This window comes from Lacerta agilis, chromosome 9 (assembly GCF_009819535.1).
Source record: "Lacerta agilis isolate rLacAgi1 chromosome 9, rLacAgi1.pri, whole genome shotgun sequence".
Taxonomy (NCBI): domain Eukaryota; kingdom Metazoa; phylum Chordata; class Lepidosauria; order Squamata; family Lacertidae; genus Lacerta; species Lacerta agilis.
In genome coordinates, this window is record NC_046320.1 from 16,628,018 (window position 1) to 16,646,989 (window position 18,972).

General features: G+C 41.8%; 1 protein-coding gene across 1 annotated transcript in view; it reads right to left on the reverse strand.

Moving 5' to 3' along the window:
- Positions 1 to 18,972, reverse strand: part of GABRG1 (gamma-aminobutyric acid type A receptor subunit gamma1) — a 58,233-nt gene that overhangs the window by 24,009 nt on the left and 15,252 nt on the right. Inside the window, exons 2-3 of the mRNA XM_033160511.1 lie at positions 8,028 to 8,176; positions 4,874 to 4,941 (exon numbers count right to left, since the gene is read on the reverse strand). Coding sequence (XP_033016402.1) covers positions 4,874 to 4,941; positions 8,028 to 8,176 — 217 coding nt within the window. The remainder of the gene's footprint in view (positions 1 to 4,873; positions 4,942 to 8,027; positions 8,177 to 18,972) is intronic.

The window sequence follows — 18,972 nt, forward strand, 5'->3', positions numbered from 1 at the left end:
GTGCTTACATGGCCCTCACTGAAATGCCTGAAGAGGGCTAAGATGTGACAGGTTTTTCAATGGCCTTAGAAGTGGATTGGACAAACTTGTTGTAGGTGTATCTATGTACAATACATAGGCACACATTGCAACTCTTGAAATCTTCACACACACAAACATTTCTCTCCCACTGCCTTGCAGCATAATGAAGGACATTATGTAAAGCAAACAAGCCACACATGCTGGGATGGACTGACTGTTTTCGTCATTATTTTTCCATTCTTGCATCTCCAAACTTGAGCACATAAGCATCAGTTAGGAGGCAGGCTGTGCTGTAAACATCAAGTAAACAAACTCTGTTGAGTGACAGCACTAGAATTTATTGTGTCTGAAGCCCACCTCCTTGATCCACACAGAACACAGTCACTTAGACTTGTTGAAGTCTTTACTAGGGATGGGCTTAGCAGCTAATACTGTTTCCTTTCACTCTTGCTGGCACTCAGCCATAAATCTGTTCCGTTCCATTCCATTCTGTCTTGTTGTGTGCCACTGTATGAATTTTGTGATCAACGTTTTATGTAAAACCCAAAGTTTTTACATAAAATATACACTTTCCAATGCAGCTATCCATAAGCATTTCTTCACACAGCTTTTACATAAAATAGGTATTTTTGTGCACACTTTTTGCACAGCGAAAAATAATAGTAAAACCCAAAGAAGTGCCTGACTGGAATGGGACTTGCGGTTCGATCCAGAAGCAAGTTTTAGAACAGCAGGTCGGGATGAGCCACTGCAAAAAGACCAAAAAAATTTCCTGTCCCTAGACCAGGCATGGCTAAACTCAGCCCTCCAGATGTTTGGGACTACAACTCCCATCATCCTTGACCACTGGTCCTGTTGGCTAGGGATGATGGGAGTTGTAGTCCCAAAACAACTGGAGGGCCAAGTTTGGCCATGCCTGGTCTAGACTTTACTTGCTCTAGGGACAACAAAATAGCAACATCAGGCACTGCCACTCTCACTAAGACTGGAGCCCTCAAAGAGGACAGCGGGAGCATGAAAAAGATCCCAGGTTAAGGAGAGGGGGGTCCCCATTGAAGATCCCATGCCAAAGCCACCGGAATTTCAGTTCTGGAGTGAGCACCCTGAAGCAGCTAACAAGCAGTTCAAGATAGATGCTACCAATGAAGCACGATTTTATACCAAGTTTAAATTAAGGGTATTTCTATGAAGAGGTGTCTAATTTAGAAAGTGATAAGACACCAAGACCTACAAGTATCTCATGTTGTGATTATCACGGGCAGACCTCATTAGACATAGATTACAATGACCTTCACTGGCACCTCAGTCACCTACGGGATAAAGATGCTGTACTGCCCTGTCATTTTATTAATAGAGTTCACGAAAACATCAGTTTTGCAAGGTACTGGGGTTGTTGTTGTTTTAATGAAAAAGATACAACGCTAAAGCCCTATTCACAAGTAGTACATGATTGTGTAGACGAGCCTTCCTCAAATCTGGTATCCTCCAAATATTTTGGGCTGTGACTCCCACCAGTCCTCGTCAGGTGTCCGGATCGTATGGAGCATTCACTCTTAAGTAGGAAGACTTGCTTTGGGCTTTCTTTAGAGACAACCACACATATGACATGATTGTTGAAATACAAAGAAGTGACATCAGGGGAGAACTAAAAGCATGACCCCCCCCCCCCACTCCATGCTTCTTTAGGACAGGGGTAGCCAACACTGTCGCGCCCTTCAGCTTGTTGTTAGACTGCAACTCCTATTATCCCTGACAATTGGCCATCTTGGCTGGGGCTGCTGGGAATTGCAATTCATAATATCTGGAGGGCTAACTCTTCCCTAGATACTGCACCTTTGGCTTTTGGTAAAATATAAAGGTGCTGGTTGCCTAAAGACTCACACATTTATGACAAACTAAAAATGTTGAGGGATTTGTGGTAAACTTTCTTAGAGTACATAATTCTGCACAGGAATTTGCTACAGGGTGCAATCCTGTACACCCTTACCTGGAAATAAGTTTCATTGAATTCAATGGGACTTCTGTCATCTATGCTCTGGTAACCTCTGGGTTATACATAGGGCTGCCTCTGAATTCAGCCTCCAGGTTGCTCACTGGAGCAAGATGGTTTGAGCATATAACGTCAACCCGGCTGCCAATTAATTTCCCATTAATTCCCATGACCCATTGTCAGTGGCATAGCAAGCCTCTGCGCTGCTGGGGGCGGCGGCAGCACAGAGGCACCACCCTGGGGGAGGGGCACGGCGCGTGCATCGTGACGTCATCGTGATGTCACGACGCACATGGATGCAGAAAGGGGGAATTTCCCCCTTTCCGCGGCTTTTTTCGGCAGGGGGTGGTAGTGGTGCTCTTCGATGCGCCTGCTCTGCTTCCTTTCCCCCCTCCCAGCGCGTTTTTTCAGCGGGGGTGGGCCAGCGAGGAGGGGGTGTCATGCCAGCGTGACACCCCCTCCTCGCTGGCCCACCCCCCACCGAAAAATAGCCACTGGAAGGGGGAAAAGGCGGCATGCCCCCGTTCGGGGCCCGCCCGGCGGGGCAGGGTGGGAGGGGCCAGCTGAACTGTATGTGTTCTCTGGCCTCGGCCTCCTCATTTATGACTTTCCTCTGAGCACTCTAATTGGTTTATTGTGCATCTTATTGTTTTGTTTTCAACTGCACTGTAAGCCACCCTGGGATAAGTATCATGAGTGCTGATAAAGAAATACTTTTTTTTTAAGGCATCTAGTAGTCACTCTACCACCCATCAAATTGGTCCTCTTCCCTGGACTCTGTCTTCCACAACATTTCCCCTTTAAATCCTGAAAATGAGATACATCTGAATAATGATACAATATTATACTGTGGAAAAAACAACAATGAGAAACAACAGCATAAAACAAATGATTCAAGGGAGAAAATATATTGAGTAATGATGAATGCAGAACAAAATTGTGACCATAACTGACCTGGAAAAACAGTGTGAAAGGGAGCTCGGAAGGCTTTGAGGTAAATATTTGGGGTAGCTTTTTAAAACAAGCCAATTGCACAAGTTGGCAAAAATCCAGAAATGAATCTAAAAATTATTTCAATGTCTTATGGTAATTTGTTGGTAATTTGTTGAAGTAATTAATCTTTTAGCACTAACTATTCCCACTTACAGCTAAGTGTTATGCAAAGTTATCAAAATATTTTAACAAACAAAACTCTTACCTGGAAATTATCATCTATTTTGAATGTTTTGAAAATGTAAGCTGTGAACTGTGGTGTTTGGCATCAATCCCTGAATACTAACACAATCACCTTGCTGAACGACTGTGCAGCCAAAAACATGGAAACAAACTCAACAAATACTCATAAAAGTTTGCTGCATATAGATTGCTGAAGCTAAGAGAAATAGGCAGTCGCTTAACACCTTGACAAAAATCAATCCAGTTTGTGACAGGGATTCTTCCCCCCCACCCCACCCCGCCCAACCGGGACACTTACTTTTCTTTCTTTATTTTAAAATTTCTAAACTATCTTTCAGTCTGAATAGCTCCTCTCAGGGTGGTTTGTAGCTTTCTGAGCTATGGTTGCTATTCAGTATTGAGGGTTTTACCTGAGAGGGTCTCTTAAATAATTATTTAGGGGTGTCAAAGGCATTATGCATGATTCATAGGCTTTCTTCCTATGTCCATGGGAGTCAGTGTAGCTACAAGATCAGCAGCTCTGAAAAGGTACACAGAGAGAGAGGGAGGGAGGGAGGGAGAGGGAGAGGGAGAGAGAGAGAGAGAGAGAGAGAGAGAGAGAGAGAGAGAGAGAGAGAGAGAGAGAGAGAACACAGAGCTGTCCAGAGCTGTGCTTAGAGGAGATCATTACCAGGGATGGACAAATGCCACCATTTGATGACTTCACTTATAAGTGTGTTCCATTTTTGCATTAATCTTCAATTAAAAAAAAATTCATGAAAATTCACATCTAAAGAACATATCTGAAAGTATTATATCTCAAAATACACATTTTAAAATACATTTTGATTTTTTTATAACAATAACAACAACAACTGCACTACAACATTCAGAGAAGTGAAAAATCTGATTGATAGCAACATTTGAATCAGCGTTTTAGTCCAGAAGTCGTGAATATGCGGACAGTCCGTATCAGAATTCACGAAGATGAAAGCCCTCTTTTACACATTCTATATTAGTGTTAAACAAACAGGTAAAGTGGGGTCACAGTGACCCTTCTGATCACCCTCCACAAATTAGAGGGTGCTCTTTTGCATATTTTAGAATCCTAGAAAATCAGGGTTCTAAAACAAATGGGAGACTCTGCCTGAGTACAGGAAGCTCCCAGTGTCAGAATATTATTCTTTAATTCAAAGAGTATGATCAGAATGTTGATCACCCCCCTACAACCAAAACTGCCTCAGTCCCAAATTGGAAGTCAAAAGCTACCTTACTAGAGCTTCAGCAGCATGCAGTTTTCCTACCTTGCAGATTTTAACAGCACAAGTACCTGAACAGCATTTGTTGGTATTTAAATATACTTAGATCACATTCCATTTTAGCCTAATTTAGTTTTGATCTGCCAAGCAGTCATTTCCACATTGCCAGGAGGATATGAAGTAAAAGGGAGTCATCTGAATAAGGTTAGTGTAGTTCTATTTCAAATGTTGCCTTTGTCTTCTATGACTCTTAATTCAGCTAGATTTTCCTTGATAACAAAATAGCTTCTTACAGAATATTTGATGTCTCAGCTATCTCAGTCAAAATAAGTCGCTTTTCAAAAGCACAAGGTTACCTTATCTCTTGATAATGTGAGAGGCATTGGAAAGCAGATGGATATCAGAAAATAATCTTACCTTGGAAGTTCTATTATAACCATAAACTTACCATATTAATTGGATCGACCGGACCAATGCTGTTAACATAGACATCAGTTTCAATTACTGTTGTTCTCACTAAACAAAACAGTAAGCATAATTCCATGTGAAATGCAGTGCTTCCTTTGTTGTCTAGTAATGCAATATTTTTTGTGAATCAATAGAAGACCATGCCATTAGTCTTCTTAATGTATCCTTTCCTGTGGACACACAGCTTCATGGGCATTGTACACAGCCTGGTTTGGCCTTCAGATGCTATGCTACTATGCTGGGCACACTGCAACATGCCTGGCCATTTTTAACAATGGGGTACCCTTCCACACCTCACGCTGGCATCCAGTTGCCCAGTACTCTCCAGGCCCACACCAGTCTATTCTATGGGAGCTCAAGCTCTGCAAGCCCAAGGTCCCGGGTTCAGTACCCCATAACTCCAGGTTACAATGGAACAGGTAAATGATGATGCACCCAGGACCCTGAGAAACAGGTGTCACTCAGAATAGACAATACACCCTTGTGCAAATTAAGCATGTTTTCTATCTGACTCGTAATCCTGTACTCAAAACAAACACGAAAAGTCAGTTGATTATTATGGTGTTGGAAGCCTGCAGCCAATAGAAGGAATGATGCTCTCGCCACAATATACTGAGGATCTACGAAAGAGAGTTATTCCAGAGCTGGAAAAGAGGTATCCTGACGGTACTGGGATATTGCACCAGGACCTAGCCCCCTGTCACACATCGAAAGTGGTGAAGAAATTCATGACAGAGCAGCAAATACAGGTACTTGATTGGCCAGGGAATTCCCCAGACGTAAATCCCATTGAGAATTTGTGGGCTATATGCAAATGTCGCCTCTGTGCTGTAGATTGCACGACTATGGAGAAGCTCATTCAGGAGCTGATTCAAGTGTGATACAGGGATCCGAAAATCAACAGTGACTGTTCGAAGCTAGTAGACTCTATGCCAAACCATGTTTAAATGCTGCTTAAAAATAGCGGAGGTCATATCTGTTATTAATGTACATATATGTAAGTTTTGTACATGTATATGTGAGTTTTGTACAATAAACTACATTGCTTGTTTGAATTAATTTGCACAAGGGTGTAAAAGGCTACATGGACCAATAGTCTGATAGTATAAGGGAGCTCCCTATGTACTCCAACATGGAACGTTAGAGGAGCACATAGAGGAGACAACTGTTGAATGCCCATATGTGGCGCATGGAAGGGTTCCCTGCTATATAATGTAGCTAGCTATGCAGAGCTTTTGCTGGCATATCAGCTTCAGCCCTGCAGAAGGTTGGCAGAGGAAGAAGAGAAAGGAAGAGGATCCTCTATTCAATGTCAATCAGCATCTCCTTCTGAAAACACAAAGTTGCTTGCCTGCTGCTCTGCACACTTGGGAGGGGATAGATCAGGCCAAACACTTGTAATTTATCGATTTAAAAATGTTCTTAATATAAGCATCATGCTTTGGTGGAACACCTCATCTAAAACTTTGCTCCTCTATTTATGTTCAGACTCAATGTACACAGAAGTCTCACTGAATTGAATGGGTCCTATTCCTAGGTAAGTACTGTGGGATTGCAACCTTAGTTGACATAAGATATTGTTTATTAACATGGATCATATTAAAACATTGGGGGGAAAGATAGGGTTTTTTTAAAGCTTTTTAAAGCTGGGGCACAGGAAGCGGATGTCAAGCATTGATACTTCAAATTATGATTAATGCATAAACGTAACAAATGGGTAAAACCAATCAAATGCACCACTAATTATGCAGCCTCCAAATTAATACATTGAAAACATAAAACCAATTCTTTCCTCTCAATATGTTCTTAGCAAAGATAGGCTTAGAAAATCCATTAGCTTCTTCAACCCTCGTAATTGTATCCCGACCAAAGCACAACTCAGGTTTATTAATATCTCTTCAGCTAGACTCTTGATCAATACACTACACCGGGCACAAAATCAATCACTTATATGAAAGAACAGTGACTCAGAACTTAATTGTTATGTTGCAGAGTTTTTTTCAAACTTAACTTCAAAGAAAATATCTTCACCCTACTCTCATCCGGCCCACTCTCCTGTCCTTGTCTGCCTGAGCAATAATTCATTTAATTGTGAATTTCTCTCTGCCCCGGGAGCCACCTGGGTCATACAGGTAAACTTTAAAAACTGTAATACACATTTCACAACCCACCCCAAATCTAACAAAATGGGGTGGGTAGCAATGTAACCTCAATAGCTAATGAGCAACAGGTGTCATTCGAGCCCATCTCCTGCCATAAGAAAGGTGGCTCCTCGTTTTGAAAGAAGACTTTAATTATTTTTCAGGTATCATATGTAAGCAGAGTTCATTGCTGCAATTGGGGTTGAGGGTAGATTTGTGGCTTCAGGTTGCTTTCCCTATGTGCAAAATAGGATAGAAATGTGACTACCTGTATGATCAATTAAGCAATTAAAGAAGTGCAATCAAAAGAGGAACTTTCAGCACGGAAGAGTTTAGTGATTTGTTCGTCTTTTTATCTGGACTATGGGGGAGGTAGATAAGCCAGGAATAACTGAACAATAAAATCAGTATATTGAAGCTCTGTTTTTAATAGACACACAGGTCCAACTTTCCAAACGCAATGCATTCCCAAGAAATGGTTTATTAGGCAAGCGTTCACATAATGCGCTGAGGGTTTCCACTATTTCCTATGGGAACATTTCTAATTTGTGATTTGCTGGATCCCCCTCCTGGCCCTGGTTTCTGCCAGAAACTGCTGCAGTCAACCAGCAAAAGGCAAACAAAGGAAAGACTGATTTGTCCAAGCTCTCCTTCTTCCTCCATGGTTTCGGCCCAATATGGCTGCCGCTGAGCAGCAAAACACAAACAAGTAAGGAAGTGTGCAAATCCCAGCTGTTCAGATATCTGAATCCTCAGTTGTTGTAGCGAGGTTTGGGTATAATTATTTTTGTTTGGATAACTGAAATTTTGGATAATGAGTGTTCCAATAGCAGGTCTTACACGTATTACATTAAACAGTCACTTTGGGATAATTATCCCAGAATTAGAGGCCTGATCCAGTATGCTGCCAAGATATGTCAAGAACAAAAACAGCTGTTGCCGAGATGTATTCAAGATATATTCTTTTAAAACTGAAATTTAAAAACCACTAACCTCCAATATCTGGTCGGAGTTTATTATCATAGCCTTGGAGTAAAGAGTTCAGTATATGAGTGACATCTCCTTCGTGAATCTTTGGAGCAAGCACCCATGTTTTGTTCACAGTTAGGTCTTCGTCATCTTCATCATCTGCTTTATCCATGCTAATGGTAGTTCAATGAAATGTTGGGAGAGGGAAAATAATGGAACTTAGCAGTGTGAGAAATGAAATATTCAACAATCAGTGTTGCAAACAATAAATATGCAAAAGCATTATAATAGCAGCAGTTAGGGTCACAATGAAACAAAAAAATGGGGTCAAAAATAAATTTAACTCTTCATTCCTAGCCCAACTATCTTCATTTTCCTGAAAAATCAGTCAACTTGATCCCAGTGAAGTTATATAATTGAACACTGTGTGTTTTAGTGACATTAGCAGAACTAGAGGCGGATAGTACCACAGGTCTGTAACAACAACTCCCAATATAATTTATATGGGCTTTACTCATGCATGTTTTCCTTCACCTTAAAAACTCCTGAGAATTTTTAAAAAAGGATTTTATTAAAAATCTGTAACTATTTTCTTTTGACAAAAGTGAGTAAAATTTCCAAGCGCGCTAGTCCCTCAAGAGTAGATGCAACCTGCCAAATTATAGGCAAATATGTTCAGGGGTTTTTGTGTTGCGTAGTTTCAAAATTTAATTATTATTTTAAAGGAAATGTTGACAATATTTGTTTTATTTTGAAGCAGAATTGAATGAAATTTGTAGGCAAGGGCACCCCTTCTGAGGACATGGGCCATGCCAAATTTCCAATGGATAGCGGAAGTATTTTTCTGCTAGGGCAGCCATTGCTGTTTGGGGGTAAAGTGAGATGAGAGCCGCAACCCCATAGTCGTCTGCGGCTGGACCTAACGGTCAGGGGTCCCTTTACCTTTACCTTTAATCTCCACCAGCATTCTGTGAGCAATGAGTCTGAAAACTTCAGGCAAGACAGAGGCACTCATAGCTAAGAAATCCACTGAACTGCAGTTAAAGAGACTCGGGGGGCTTTTGTGCTAGATACCCTTTAAAGTTGATTTGTGAATGAGACGAGCCAAAAGGGATTTGGTTTCCAGGTATAGTAATTCATAATTCACCCGGATTACAAACTTGCCTGTCAATCGCAATGGAGTTCTCCCTTCCCCCATCATCCCACCCTGGCATTATTCTATATATGATAAAATCTTTCCTTGAACTCAGGCCACCTTCTGTTCATCCCACTTTGCCCCAGACAAGCCACAACTCTTTCTGAGGTACCCTGCTTGGGCTCTGGATTCATCTAAATCAAATGCACATCCTTACTATTATCGTATGTACATTTACAGTCCATGCTTCTGCTATTTCATCCAAGGTGGTTTACAATTTAAGATAGTGTTCTATTCTAATATATGCAATACAAAAAGGGAAGTGGGATGGGGAGGAAAGAGGAAAACAAACAAACACCTGCTATGCAGAGACATAACCTTCTTTTTTAAAAAAAATCCCCAAATTTTTAATATTTATACCTTACAGATTTTTTACACTTTTAAATACAAACTTGATATCACACAGACTAAAACAAGGCAGATTTTTTTTATTAAAAAAATGAAGATAATGTATATATAATGCTATTAACACATTTTGATTGTCGCAAGGTAATCAGAAGGTAATTGTAGCTTTTATGTACATTTTTTAAAAAAATCAATGGATGAAATTTGTTCTTTCCAGACTGCTGAGTAATCTATTTCGTTATTAAGTTATTCCAGGTTTTCCTATACCAAAGTACCATAATAGGCAGCATACCCTTGTGTTCGTGGAATGAAATCCTACATTTAATTTTGCCCGTTTCCTTCATTTGGCCACGTTCTTTTTCTTGCACTGCAGCCCACAGCCTTCCAGCATCCCATTTTAAGCTGTGGCATGCTGAGCACTTTGCTCAAATTGCTCCAGGACATTCAATCATGTTAGAAGGATTATCTCACATTCTTCCCTCAGAGATCCAAATCATCACCTGAATGGCTCTCCACGCTGGCAATGACAATCGTTATCAAGCCAGAAGCTTCCATATGGAAAGTACAAAGTTATACTAGCTGCGTGTTCAAGTTTGCCTAGTTCTCACTTCCAAAAAGTATTTTAATGGATTCATAGAAGAGCGTCCAAAGACCCAGGCAGGTACCGGTAGTTCCACACTTCCAACAGGGCTGTGGACTTGTGTTTCTTAAACAGTTGTCCTCTTACTCCAGATCAGGGGTCCCCAAACTAAGGCCCGGGGGCCGGATGCGGCCCAGTCGCCTTCTAAATGCGGCCCGCGGACAGTCCTGGAATCAGCATGTTTTTACATGAGTAGAATGTGTCCTTTTATTTAAAATGCATCTCTGGGTTATTTGTGGGGCATAGGAATGCGTTCATATTTTTTTCCAAAATATAGTCTGGCCCCCCACAAGGTCTGAGGGACAGTGGACCGGCCCCCTGCTGAAAAAAGTTTGCTGACCCCTGCTCCAGATGGTAAACTACTTTTCAAATGGGGGGTGGCATTCAAAAGTAGTTTGCTATATGGGTGGTGGTGGAGATTAGTCTAGCGTTCAATGAAAACAAATCAAACACCCCTCTTGGCATGCACACGCTTATCTCTGAATCTTGGACATTATTATTATGTCCCCAAATGAGGACAGTTAGCAAGTAAATTAGTTGGTCACAAATACATTACTGCTAGACTCAATATAATTCTGTTGAATTATTATCTGCATACTCTTATCAAGATGGAAAAAAGGAAGGAGCTGCAGAGTAAAAACAATTGCATGTCCATTTATTACTTACCCTTCAGTTGGATAAAGTATATAAATTGCTGTTTTCCAAATACACGTAAGGGGGGGAGAAATTGGCAACAGCTTGAGCGTGTCTGCAAATTCATTCAGATGATCCCCTCAAAGGTCAAAGAATGCCTAGAAGTAATTTTCTCTCTATTTGAATCAAATGAGTGTGGACTTTAAATATTCCTCCAGTGCTAAAGTTTGCAATCTCCATTACTCATTCCAATAAATTTTCAAGCAATTGCTGGAGGCTTGAAGTCAAACAAAGTGCACCCAAACTGAAAGTGGTAAAACCATAGCAGTGATGAGCATATCTTGACAGGCAGACCATGGTGAGCATTAATTAATGCGCAGAATGCACATATAGAATGGAGAGAAAACCATTATAAACCTAAGTTAAGCACAGTTATTTCTGAGGAGTGGGGGGAGGAATCCTAATATTTTGTAAACATATATTATTGCTGTTTCTTAGTTTTAACAGAGTACTGCCAAATCCAGAAATCTCTTTCTGTGTGTGTAAGTCTGTTACAAAATGGTACAACCTTTACCAATTGATAGCATGGATCTCCGTACACAAAAGAATGATTGCATGGATCTGCTTCCTCCACCGAAATGAGTGACCCAAGAAGAGATCAGGGCCGCTGTACTGCAATTGCATCCTGCATTGTACATCCTTCATTGAGTAGAGGGTTGGATCCTTTAAAGAATGTCTTAAGTATAAAGTAGCATATAAATAAATTAAACAAATAAATAGGTGACCTTTGAAGTCGCTTCGAGTTCAAAAATTCTATTATTCTAAGGCAGTTCTGTGCAGGTTCCCATATCTTGACATGATGGCATCTAAAATATAGATGCACTTTTACTCTCGCAAGATTGAATGTATTGCCCTCGGCTGTACTTGAGGGACGATTCCAACGGATTCCACACGAAAAACACGTACAGTGTATCCCTGTGGAGATGGCAGTACCAAATTGGTGGCGCATGTCCTTCTGGCTTGCACTCTTTATAAAGACCTGAGGAATGAGGTTATCACCCCTCTTTTATTGTCCATTCTGGATCACCCAGCCACTGCCACAGTGTCGTTTCTCTTGGCAGATCAAGATGAGCAGGTGACAACAAAGGTTGCAAGGTTTTTAGCTGGGGAAGTTAGAATAAAACCCACAATTTGACTATTGATTCAAAACCCTAAAATGCATTTTAATAATTGACTTTTTATTTCTTTGTATATCATATTGTTGTTTTATTGCTATGGCCGATGGCTGATGCAAATAAAGATTAATTAATTAATTCATTCATTCATTGAACTGATGGCTGGATCAAAGTGTTTGACTTTCCAAAAGGAATAGCATTATGCATTCACTAACTGTGGGAGTAGTCTTTTATTCATGTTGTTGTTGTTCAGTCGTTCAGTCGTGTCCGACTCTTCGTGACCCCATGGACCAGAGCACGCCAGGCACGCCTATCCTTCACTGCCTCTCGCAGTTTTTATTCATACCATGGTTTTTATTTGGGTAGAACTACACTTCCACAAAATAAATAAAGTTTCCATGTCTTTTTAAAGGACCAACAGAGAGCTAGAAAACTAACCTGAACATTATATGAAGAGTGGATGCAAAGAAAGGCAATACTGTAGAAATATTCTGTAAAGTCAACCCTACACCTTTAATGTTTTTGTGTTTATTCTTTTTGTTTGATGCATTAGCAAACTGCATTGTTGAAGGCAATTTCTATTTAGCACCACATCTTTCCAATCTGTTATTATCCCTCATCCCAGCCTCTCCCATCCCCAATATCCCACTATTTTTCCTTCCTCATTTCCTACTACAGTATTTCCCATCCCATCATATCCCATTCTGTAAATGGGCAAAAGAGGAGGGTTGGAGGAAACTGCAGGTAGATGTGAATATAACTTTGCATGGCAAAGCAACACTACCAAACTAATGGAAAACAAGATGTTTAAAGAGTTTTCTAAACTATTAAGCTGTTTTTTAAGTAAAATAAAAATAATAGGAGGTAGACAGTGTAATGACCAAATGTGTTGCTGCAGTTATGTTTTTGAAAGTGAAAATAACTTGGCTTCTAACTACCTGAGTGATGCTACATAGCACCAAGAATCATGTAGGCATGTATAAATATAAATTGCAAAGTGATTGCACAGAATACTGAGATGGGGATGTGATGCTTTACATACTTGTACACCTTATGTTTATTATTGTTATAGTTATCGTGTGTGTGTGCTGCTGCTGCTAATTTGTTGAGAAAGAGAAGGCTGGAATAAAGACTTCTGACTTCTCCAGACCCCACTCACCCCCCACAAAGGTACAAGCATGCCTGATCATGTCCCTTGCTCCACCCTCTGCAATAGCAATATCCCCAGTAATCAATGAGACGGTGAGCAGGTCATTTTCTTCTTTTTCTAACCCTCATCACCTGTTCCTTAGTGATTTATCCACCCCCATGGAGATGAATGGTAAGCATTTATTTACACAAAGCAATGTAAAGCAGTATATGTTGGATGGGTGCTCAAAGAGCTGCTCCAAAGTAACTCCTATGGGATTCAGTGGGATTTACTGCCAGGTAAAGGTGGTTAGGGTTGCAGCCCAAGTCTGTTCTCGCTGTCCATGGTGAGACCCCTCATTTAAAACGTGAACCTGTCAGCAGTTCCATTTCTGGAATGCAGGGAATGGTGAGTTGCCCACATAAAACTCTTCGTAATTGAATAAGAGAGAATCATTGTCTGGAAAGTTCAGCTTCAGAATATGACTGCTGTGTAGACTGCAAATTAATAATAATAATAATAAAAGTCTGTGGAGTCTAAACGAGAAGGGTGCCTGTGACACATCTTGAGAAAAAGTAGGGCACTCTTGGATGCAGGTTCGCCAGGGGGATTTTGAACCACCCACAAGGCTTTTGAGAGTCTCTCTGCTGTTCCTTTGAACGAACGAGATAATGAGTATGATTGAATTAATGACAAATGCATATTAGTAAATCTCATCACTATAGCCACAAAATCAGCATTCTGCATTACTGGGGCGGGGGTTGCGGGGAGCTAATCCTCCAACTATTCATTTAGAAACAGGCCTTCATTGTCTGCTGCACACGTCTATGCCTCAAGGATGCTTCAGCGAGCGCCAATTTATGCTTAACGTTTCGAACGCCAATAGAAACAGACACTTTATTTTAAATGGCCGAAAACCCCCAAATGCAGGCATTTCGTGTAAATTCCTGCTCTGGCAAGTGAAGGGCGGGATGGGGGAAATGAGTCGTGTCAGGAGGAGCCAATCAGCAAGCTGGCCCACCCTCCTTCCTGTAGGGGACAATACACAGACAGTGCTGCCACTGCAGTGCTTTGTGGGTTGTGGCCATAGTTCAGTAGCGCAGCGCAGTGATCCGCCCAGGGGGGTGGCGCGATGAGCTGCCCACGGAGTTCGCCTGGCGGACGCAAGCCCCACACTGCTGTTTCAGGCAGTGCGGAGCCCTGAGCCACCGTGTCACTCCCAGGAGAGACGCATGGCTCAGGCACGCTGCAGGCCAGGCCCCCTCACAGTGTGCCATTTTGTCACCCGCCTCAAGGATGACACCCAGGGTGGACCGCACCCCTCACGTACCCCCTTCCTACATATACAGCAAGCCTGGGTTCAATCCCTGGCATCTCCAGTTAAAGGACTGCAGAAGTATGGCTGGGAATACCATTCCCTTTGATTGCAAACAATACCCGTCAATTACAGTGGTAGCTCTCATTAAGAACTTAATTTGTTCCGGAGGTCTGTTCTTAACCTGAAACTGTTCTTAACCTGAGGTACCACTTTAGCTAATGGGGCCTCCCGCTGCCGCCACACGATTTCTGTTCTCATCCTGAAGTAAAGTTCTTAACCTGAGGTACTACAGGTACTTCCGGGTTAGCGGAGTCTGTAACCTGAAGTGTTTATAACCTGAGGTACCACTGTACTTCTGACCTTCTGATCCTGGTGTTTTCTTTATGCTAAAGATGGGTGCTTCTGTTTGGCAAAGTTGCTACTCCCCCACGCGGAAGCCTTAATGGTTAAGCTTAAGAACCAAGATTTGTGTTTTACAGATGCTTGTCTGCAGCCTTTTACAAAAGTGTCTGGGTTGCAGATGGCCACGAACCTCACAGGGGTTTCTGTTTTGACTTGTGCTTGCTTTGTAGAAGCCCCAAATCAAGCTGAGGCAGTCCACCTTGGCTTGTTTTCCTGGATTTGCAGGAATCTTCTGCACACCTCTAGTAGACATGCCCAGTGGTTTGTGGCCAGCATCTGATAATCCAAGATAAACAGCCTCAGTCTATACTGACAGTGCTGGTGGCCTGAAAGCGAGCTAATGGTTTGGTAGACAGTGAAGAGGCTGGTAATCAGGGATATACTGTTATGTGAAAGCAGTTTAGTCTGCACCTGCGACACATTAGTCAGACTGAGGAGTCAGCTTCATAGGGCCAGATGGGACCTTATTTGTCACCTGATCCCTGCCAGGCTGACCCCTGTTCTCCCATCCGTTAGATACTCACAGTTGTGCCAGCGCAGCACAGCAGGGATCAGGCCTCCTGCTGCAAGCTGCTGCAGAGATGTAGTGAGTTTCACAGCCAGCAACCACAGTTTTTGAGACCCCATGATCCTCACATCTATCTAGAGATAGCCACGGCTATTGCCCACTGTATTTTTAATGGGATCGTAGTTTAGACGCAACCTTGATGGCAGAAAGTGAGGAGGAATTAAAGAACCTTTTAATGAGGGTGAAAGAGGAGAGTGCAAAATATGGTCTGAAGCTCAACATCAAAAAAACTAAGATCATGGCCACTGGTCCCATCACCTCCTGGCAAATAGAAGGGGAAAATAAAATAAATATGACAGTATGACAGATAAATAATAAAATATTTTTTTCCCTTACCTGCACTGATGATAGTCATTCCACACAGTCACAAAAACAAATTAACTGAAAAAGCCTCAAAAACAAAAACGCAAAATAAATAGCAAAAACAAAAGCCCCAAACTTAATCCGTTCCAGAAGTACGTTTGACTTCCAAAATGTTTGAAAATCAAGGCGCAGCTTCTGATTGGTGCAGGTGCCCTGGAAACAATAGCTGACAGACGCATCGGACGTTTGGCTTCCGAAAAAACATTCAAAAGCCGGAACACTTACTTCTGTGTTTTCGGCGTTTGGAAACCAAGGTGTTTGAGTACCAAGGCATTTGAGAACCAGGGTACCACTGTACAGTGAATGCACAGAAGACAAGGAAGTTGGATCACAACGACAGCATTACCTACGCACATTCATTGGCTCACCTGTAAAGGCCTAAGCGCATACAAGCAGTGTGCGGTCTCTGTTAGCATGACTGGGAACACTGCTTTGCCAGACAAATTACAGTACTGGAAGTCCGGGTTGGAACCCTGCTCTCACCCTTCACTGTGCTCAGTTGGTCACATGAACTGGGCATGTTATCCATGGGTAGCATTTTCTAGAAGCCAATTGTGTGCTTCATATTTGAGACTTTGTTTCCTTTCAACAGTGTCCTATTATGCTGAGTTTGTGAACAAAGAGGTTTTCAAATATGCTTTCCCCTCTCCTTAGAATAATTCAAGGCATGCTAATCAGATATGGAAAAAAGTAGCAAATGAATAATTGATAACCGAGTTCAGTGAAGCAAACTACAGTATACCGAGGTTAGGAGGAGAATTATTAGAAAGGCTTAATGCCCTAATCCTCATCTAAATGTTATTCTAATAAACCTCTGTGATGGTCTCATCCTCCAACTGCTTTAGGAAATAACTCCACATGTCAGGGTCCTCAGTTTTTCACACACACACACACACACACACACACACACACACACACACACACACTGCCCAGACTAGAGTTAAATGCTAGTATTAGCTGTATCATGTAACCAACCCAAGTAGTAGTAATTCCACTATCCAAATATGGGCTTGAGCAATTGGTTAAGTATTCATTTTGAGAATTTTTATGCCTGTATGAACCAATATTTTTTTTTTCTCTTAAACCTCTTGCCACAGGTACTTGAAGTAGTCAAATGTTTACAAATTCATGGCATAAATTAAAGAAGTTTCCTGCTTATTATTCTCCCCAAAGAAACACACGTTTATAGTGGTTTCGCTCCTAGCCACAATTTGCCCTCTGGGATATCTTTATTACAGTTTGCTCTCAGGTTACATTGTCGGTGATGCTCCTTCTTAATGAGCCATTGTATACTAACTTTTGGTAGCAAGAAGTTGGACTTTTAAGTGGCCTTAACTCCATGCTGAGGGAGACAGCTCAAGTAAATTGCAAAACGCCTATATAAGAAGACTTTGATACAGACTGGTTCAGCAGTGTCTGAGCCTGTAATGAGACACTGTCACAAGCACAAGATGTGAAGGAATCTTGTGTCATTTGGGGGTGGTGGGGGGGGGGTTGTTCTAGGCTGTAGAACGGTTGCTTTTCCTCAGAGGCTACAACTCACAGCAGGGCCAAAGGTTCAGTCCAAGAACCTGATACTTAAGGGTGGGAATGAAATTTAAAGGCTAAAGGAGGTGAGGAAACCCAAATAAATTATGGGAAAGTGAAACAGAAGCAGTTTTCTTCTGGCCGCCCGAAAGCTTGAGGTGGGAGAGTAGAATTAATTTATTAAAATAAAGCTGATATGGATTAGCTGCCAAGCATTAGCTTATGTAGAGAAACAGTTTGAACTAGGTTGAGCAGGATGATTTCCTATCTCGTTTTAATTCCCTCTATTGTTTACCTATAATTGTTCAAAGTGTTTTAAAATTAGTTTTCTTCCCCTTTAAAATATTTTCTCATTGTCTCCTGAGACAGATGGATGCCAACTACGTGTGTGTGTGTGTGTGTGTGTGTGTGAAATATGCTCTTATATTTTGTTATTTACCCCATGCCTATACAGCACAGAGTTGAATGAACATATCATACAGTGCAGAGTGTAGGATGGGCCAGTAAACAAGTTTCAGGGGCCAAAAGGTTGGTTAGTGGAGGCGGCAAGGGAACGAAGAAGAAGAAGAAGAAGAAGAAGAAGAAGAAGAAGAAGAAGAAGAAGAAGAAGAAGAAGAAGAAGAATTTGGATTTGATATCCTGCTTTTCACTCCCCTTAAGGAGTCTCAAAGCGGCTAAAATTCTCCTTTCCCTTCCTCCCCCACAACAAACACTCTGTGAGGTGAGTGGGGCTGAGAGACTTCAGAGAAGTGTGACTAGCCCAAGGTCACCCAGCAGCTGCATGTGGAGGAGCGGAGATGCGAACCCGGTTCCCCAGATTACGAGTCTACCACTCTTAACCACTACACCACACTGGCTCTCAAAGAAATCTCCTTGGTGATGGAAGTTTTGGATTAGCTCGCTTGATCCCCTCCCCTCCTCTCATAGTACAGGCTATAGTTCATTCTTTTGCACAAGGCAATGGAAATAACTGCTCCAGGTCTCCTTTTTCTCTGTTCCCCGTATGACTAGGGCTACTCAACACAGGATGTGATGCAATCAGGCTGTGATTTCTCTCACCCCGCTTTCATTGGCAGAACTCACAGTCTGATGACATCACACTGCATATTGATTCTCCCAACTACGCAATACAAGAGAGAAAAGGGGGGAAACAAAGCATGGAGATGTTGTGCTTTTTGTCACCAGCTGTGTGTTTGCGACAACATCTAGTTCCAGCCAGAGTCTTATGATAAAAACAGACCATATTTCATACTCAAGTGGAAGTTGTATTAGGCGGCGGTGGGGGGGGGAGAGAACTGTCCTAATTATTATTTCCAACTAATTAGAAACAGCACTATGACTAATAAATCCCCAAGCACAAAATGACTAATGACTAGGTCCTTTCACTAGCAGGCAGCAAGTTCATCTTTAAACATGAATATTGGAGATCTTTGTTCTATTTTCAATATGGAGCAGACCAATCAGCTGAGTTTTAAATTGTAATTAACACCTGTCAGATTATGCAGTGGACAGCACAAAATAAGAGAGCAATGGTCTTTTGCTGCTATCCACAGTGTAAGTGAGCTTCAGCATCAAAGTTGGGTTATCCGAGCTCTGTAAATCTGAGCGCCCAAATGAAGTTAATGACCATGAATTTTAAAAGGCGGCAGCTGAACATGACCTCCTGGTTTCAAT